The 6,336-nt window shown below is 38.7% G+C and overlaps 1 protein-coding gene across 2 annotated transcripts in view; it reads right to left on the reverse strand.

The window, feature by feature from the left end:
* LOC119593423 (adenylate cyclase type 2-like) overlaps positions 1–5,128 on the reverse strand; it is a 210,589-nt gene extending 205,461 nt beyond the window's left edge. Inside the window, exon 1 of one of the 2 annotated variants that reach the window (XM_037942357.1) lies at positions 4,902–5,128. In XM_037942357.1, the coding sequence (XP_037798285.1) occupies positions 4,902–5,027 (126 nt within the window). In that variant the 5' untranslated portion in view covers positions 5,028–5,128. The remainder of the gene's footprint in view (positions 1–4,901) is intronic. The other variant, XM_037942364.1, reaches the window with a different exon arrangement.
* Between the last annotated feature and the right edge of the window lie 1,208 nt (positions 5,129–6,336).

Below are 6,336 nucleotides of genomic sequence, written 5' to 3' on the forward strand. Positions count from 1 at the left end.
AGTCCCTACGCGGTCGGATGTTGTCTTCACTACGTTCTGGCAGCTGGGTTTTTGCTCTTCCCTTTGATAGTATCAGTCATATGGAGAGAGAGGTCTGCCGCACAGACAGCAGCTTGTCTTCCATATCACCCTTACTCAGGCCTGACCCCTGGAGAGGACATTCCAACATCGCTGCAAAGTGACGACACAGCACAAGAAATAGTATGTACTATAGGCTTTAGTCTCGACTGTAATAGACCAATTGTGGGAGAGATATATTCAGCACCAACTCATGAATCCTGAATCTTCAAGGATACTCCAGCGCCGCTGTTAATCCACGACCAACGTGAGAAATGACAGGTACCGGATATAAGTCTCAGGCTTAAGTGGTCGTGAGCACATTGTTCCAGCGACAACGCATATTTCATGACTTCTCAAGGAGCAGATCCATGGCCGCCTGTGACGGATACCATGATAATGCATAAATACATATATGCATATATATATATATATATATATATATATATATATATATATATATATATATATATATATATATACACATATATATGAATATATCCATTTGTGTGTGTGTTTACATACACACATAGACACATGCACACATAAATATATACACATACACATACAACGACACACACACATCCTTCTTCCATTCCCTCCCTCTTTCCTGACACTCGCCAGCGTCCAGTAGAGTCTAATTGAATTTTGATCTGCCGACGACCGCTCACCGGCTCCATTCTGGCGCAAATGCTTAGAATGGCGTGAAATGACAGTCTCCAATTGAATCGTGTGTTCTCTGTTTTCTCGTCTTTTGTTATTCCCTTTTCCCTTTTCGGAGGATTAATTCTTAATTATTATTATCTGGTTTTCGAGTTAATTGGATTTTCTGTTTTGTTTTGCTTATTTTTGTTTGTTTGTTTACTTTATCAGGTTTTTGTCTGGTTTTCCATGACTATTTCTCTTTCTTTTGTCTCTTTTTCTCTGATGTTTAGTTGAATCTCTCTCTTTCTCTCTTTTCGTGTTATTTTTCTATCACTAGTTTTCCCTCCAGTGTTATTCTTCTCTCGCCTGTTTGCATTAATTTTTTCCCCTTAATTTTTTTTCCTTGAATTGGACGTATTACATCTGTCTCTCTCTCTCTCTCTCTTTCACTTATTTCTTTTCTCCCCGTTTTGTTATTTTCTTGTTTTTGTTCTCGTCTGCCCTCGTCTCTTTCCGTTATCCCGTAATCTTCGTTTCTCTCCCAGTCTTTAATATGTATTTTTCTCTTTATTTGCTTCCATTTAGCTTCTGATCAATCTACCCTAACACTGGCACGTGTTTTTCTTCTTTTTACTCTTCTTCCCCTAAACCTTCAGTGATTTCCCTCACTTTCAAGTGAAATCTTCCCCTACAACGTTTCCCTTTTCCCCTTAACATATCAATGGTTCACTTTAAACGCCTTTTAGATCAGCCATCATTCTTCCCTGTAACACTATTTTTCCCCTAGACGCATCAGATTTTCCCTTACGTTGTTTTTAAAGAGCCAATATAATTAAGAAAAGGACGAAGAATTGGAGGGGATAGCTAAAGAAAAAAATCCGAAACGATGAAAGCGGTGGAGATAACAACAGGAAAAAATATCGGTAGAGAATAAAAGGGAAGTTAAAAAAAAGTTAAGGTTCCAATGAAAACACCGCTTTCCTATAGCCATCAAAATGAATGGGCCGAGATTGAGTAACAAACGCGCGCACACGCACACGCGCGCACACACACACACACACACACACACACACACACACACACACACACACACACACACACACACACACACACACACACACACACACACACAGAGAGAGAGAGAGAGAGAGAGAGAGAGAGTGAGTGAGTGAGTGAGTGAGTGAGTGAGTGAGTGAGTGAGTGAGTGAGTGAGTGAGTGAGTGAGTGAGTGAGTGAGTGAGTGAGAGAGAGAGAGAGAGAGAGAGAGAGAGAGAGAGAGAGAGAGAGAAGAGAGAGAGGGAGAGAGAGAGAGAGAGAGAGAGAGAGAGAGAGAGAGAGAGAGAGAGCAAGAAAGAAAGAAAGAAAGAAAGAGAGAGAGAGAGAGAGAGAGAGAGAGAGAGAGAGAGAGAGAGAGAGAGAGAGAGGAGAGAGAGAGAGAGAGAGAGAGAGAGAGAGAGAGAGAGAGAGAGAGAGAGAAGAGAGAGAGAGAGAGAGAGAGAGAGAGAGAGAGAGAGAGAGAGAGAGAGAGAGAGAGAGAGAGAGAGGGGGAGAGAGAGAGAAAGAGAGAGAGAGCGCCAAGTAATCGAGCATGCACGCAGTCAGCATCCCCGCGACAGGAGAGAGGCTCCATCCGAGCGCTCTCCGAAGCGGCCGCCGCCGTCAGCTGCTTCGGGCGGGCTGTAATTCATCCGCTATCACTCTCGTCTTCTTTACCCTGAGCATCCAATTATCTCGCGGAGAGAGAGGCTCGGAGTAGCATTTACGCCGGCGGGAAAGTGGCGAGTTTCCCCAAGAGAAGAAAATGCAGCGGGGAAAGGGAGGGAGTTTGAATTTCCCGCGGGTTGCGCTTCCCGTTTTTCTTTTTTTCTTTTCTTTTTTTTTCGTGTGTGTTTCGGGTATCGGTTACCCTTTGAGTGTTTAATCTATGTTTATTTATCTATTCATTCTAAGTATCCTATTATTTAATCAGTATTATCCTCAGTAGTATCTAGTACCAGTAATAGTAGCAGCAGTAAGAATACATTTTTTTTTTTTTTCTTTTAATTTGCCGCGGGGTGCGCTTTCAGATTTGATTTTTTTTCGTGTTTCGTTTCGATTTATTTTTAATTCTCTTCTGCTTGTCAAATTTTATCCTTAGTACCAGTACCAGTAGCAGCAATGCATAAGTATTGCAATAGCCTCTTTCGCTAAGAGGAGAGGAAGGGAGTTTGAATTCGCCGCGGTCTGCGCTTCATGTTTTTTTTTTTGTTTTTTTTTTTGTGTGTGTGTATTTCGGATATCGGGTAACCTTCAATGTCCTTTTATTTTTAAGTTCTTCTTGTTCTTCATATCTATATTATCCATAGTAGTGCCAGTAATAGTATCAGAAGTAGCATGACTACTAGTAATAGTTTTATTGCTAAGAGAAAGGGAAGGGAGTTTGAATTTGCCACGAGATGCGCTCTCTGATTTTTTTTTTTTTTTGCCAATCATCATTATTATTATGACTATAATCCTCCTCATCGTCATATCATTATCATTATTATCATCATCATTATTGTTATTATCATTACTATCATTTCTGTTGTCGATATTGCCATTAATTATTGCTATTATTCTTATTACTATCGTTATCATTATTTTCATCACTAGCACTATCATTATTCTTAGGGTCATTATCCTTATCATCAATACCATTATTGCTATTAATACTGGCATCGTTATCGTCATTATTATTAATATCAACATCATTATCATTGTTCATTTAGTTCTTCTTTTTCTCATTTTGTTCTTTCTTCAAAAATTGTTATTTATTTATCTATTTATCTATTTATTTTTCATTATTATTATTATAATAATTATCATTTTCATTAATATCATCATCCTTATCATTATCGTTACCATTATCATTGTTATTATTATTATTATTATTTTATTTATTACTATTATTTTTTTTTTTTGAGTTCTCATTTTATTAATTTAAGAGTATCATCAACCTTATTTTTTTTCTGAAGCGACGGAATGAGGCAAGAAAAAATGAGGAAAAAAATTGACTTCGCCCCCGGACTTTGCTCTCGGATGGTAATTTTTTCTCTCTCTCTTTTAAGGTGTTTCAAGGATCTTTTATTTATTTTCCGCCATGTTTTTGGGGGTATCATTTCTGATAGTTTTTTTTTTTTCAGTTTCCAAGATGGTGACGGCAGTGTCCTCTCTCTCTCTCTCTCGCGTTCTCGCGCTCTCGCGCTCTCGCGCTCTCGCGTTCTCGCGCTCTCGCTCTCTCGCTCTCTCGCTCTCTCGCTCTCTCGCTCTCTCGCTCTCTCGCGCTCTCGCGCTCTCGCGCTCTCGCGCTCTCGCGCTCTCGCTCTCTCGCTTCTCACTCTCTCATTCTCTCACTCTCTCGCACTCGCACTCGCACTCTCTCTCTCTCGCTCTCGCACTCTCACACACTCTCGCTCTCGCACTCTCACACACTCTCACTCTCACTCTCACTCTCACTCTCACCCTCTCTCTCTCTTTGTCTCTCTCTCTCTCTCTCTCTCTCTCTCTCTCTCTCTCTCTCACTTTCCCTCTCTCTCTCACTCTCAATCTCTCTCTCAGATATAATACACAATTAAAAACATAGCCAACAATAAAACAATGACACACGGCAATACTAGCAACACGAAAAGATCAAAGTAAAAAGAAGAGTAAAAGAAAGAAAAAAAAAAAACAGAAAAAAGGGAAATGAATGAAAAGAGTAGAAGAGAGAGAAAAAAAAGTTTAATTGTGACTGGCACTTTGCTAAATACCTCGACAACTATTGTGGTGCTTGAATTCCAAAATCCCGCACGATTATGATAACAAACGACCATGCTTCTACAATGCCAAAAATCCTAAAAGGCCTGCGTTCCTTAATACCAAAAGCCCACAGACCCGCACTACTAAAATAACACAGTGCCTCTCCATACCGATCTGAGAACCATGTTAAAATACCATAGTTTCACTCTATACACACCTGAAAAAGGTCTTGAAATACCAGAATACCACTCCATACACACATGAGAAAGGTGTTAAAATACCAGAACATCACTCTATACACACATGAGAAAAAATATAGAATACCACTCGATACACACATGAAAAAAAAACACTCCATACACACATGAGAGAAAAAAATGAATAAATACCAGTCCATACACATGAGAAAAAAAATTAAAATACCAGTGCCACTCTATACATACATGAGAACTGGGTATCATGGCCCCCAGCAGACAGCAGGATGCCAAGGCGCCTATGCTGACGACACCCAAGAAGGCGGAATTTCTTAGTCTCGCCTGGTAACGTTCGTAAACGTTTTTCAGCTCCATGTCTGGAAAGAAAGAAGAAAAAACGTTTTAGGTTGTTCTCTTTTATACCATTTGTTTTATTTTTTTTATTCTTTCTTTTCTATTAATTTATTAAATAACTGTTTAATCCACTTGTTTGTCTGTTGATTGATCAGTTAATCAACTTGCTTATTTCTAATCTGTTGTTTGTTTGTTTGATTGTTTGTTTGTATTGCGAATGGTGGGAATATGTTTGATCTTAGAAAGGTTAATAATTTATATGTGTGGGAGGAGATTCGAATAGCTTGGCGTTAATTCTGTGAACCCAAATCATTAGTAGAAGAAGAAGAAGAAGAAGAAGAAGAAGAAGAAGAAGAAGAAGAAGAAGAAGAAGAAGAAGAAGAAGAAGAAGAAGAAGAAGAAGAAGAAAAAGAAGAAGAAAAAGACGAAGAAGACGAAGAAGATGAAACTGGTAACGAGTGCATTAACATAGAATATGAAATATGATAAGTTATAGCGAAAGGTCTTCACGAAAGGACATTTACAACACTGCTTAATTGCGATGGGAGGTAGATCATCCCCTCTACCCCCACCCCACCCCCACCCCCTCTTTCTCGTGCGTCTCAAGAACGTGAAGGGGTGATTCCCTTAATATTTTAAAACAGGGAGACTCTTTTTATTGGCTTTTCCCCAGAAGATTTAATAGTAAATTTTCCTCCATGCCATAAACTTTTTTCCCCTTCTTTTACTTTTCAATAAGCCTTTTTTTTCTCTTCTTTTCTCTTTTCTTTATATATATATTTTTTAATTTAAACTTTTTTTTTTCTCTCTTACAATCTCTTTTTCTTCTTCATCTTCCTCATTTTCTTTAAAAGCCTTCTTAAAGTTTGTTTTTTTTCTATTTACAACGTCTTAAAACTCTTCTCTGACGTATCCCTGAACATCGCAATCTTCGGAGAGGAGTTCTCTGCTGTGTCGATATGAATTATAATGGCGGAGGATTAGGACGGCCATTATGCAAGCCATCACCTCGTTTCCAAGGGGGTACAGAGGGCTTGCTTCCTTCAGGGGGGGGGGGAGTGTTAGGGGTTTCGTTTTTCTTCTCTTCGTTTTATTTATTTTGTTTATTTCATTTTTGTTTACTTATTTATTTATTAATTTTTTTTTTTTTTTTTTTTTTTTGGGTGGGTGGGTTGGGGTGAGGAGTTGCGAGTGAATTGTGGTTTTGGATTTGACTATTTTTTTTCAATTGCGGGATTTCCTATAGCAAGTGATAATGTAATTTTTATCTTATGTGTTTATTTTTAGTTGGAAGCGAGCTATATTCTAGGATTTGGTTATTCTCATGTTT

This window comes from Penaeus monodon, chromosome 3 (assembly GCF_015228065.2).
Source record: "Penaeus monodon isolate SGIC_2016 chromosome 3, NSTDA_Pmon_1, whole genome shotgun sequence".
Lineage (NCBI taxonomy): Eukaryota > Metazoa > Arthropoda > Malacostraca > Decapoda > Penaeidae > Penaeus > Penaeus monodon.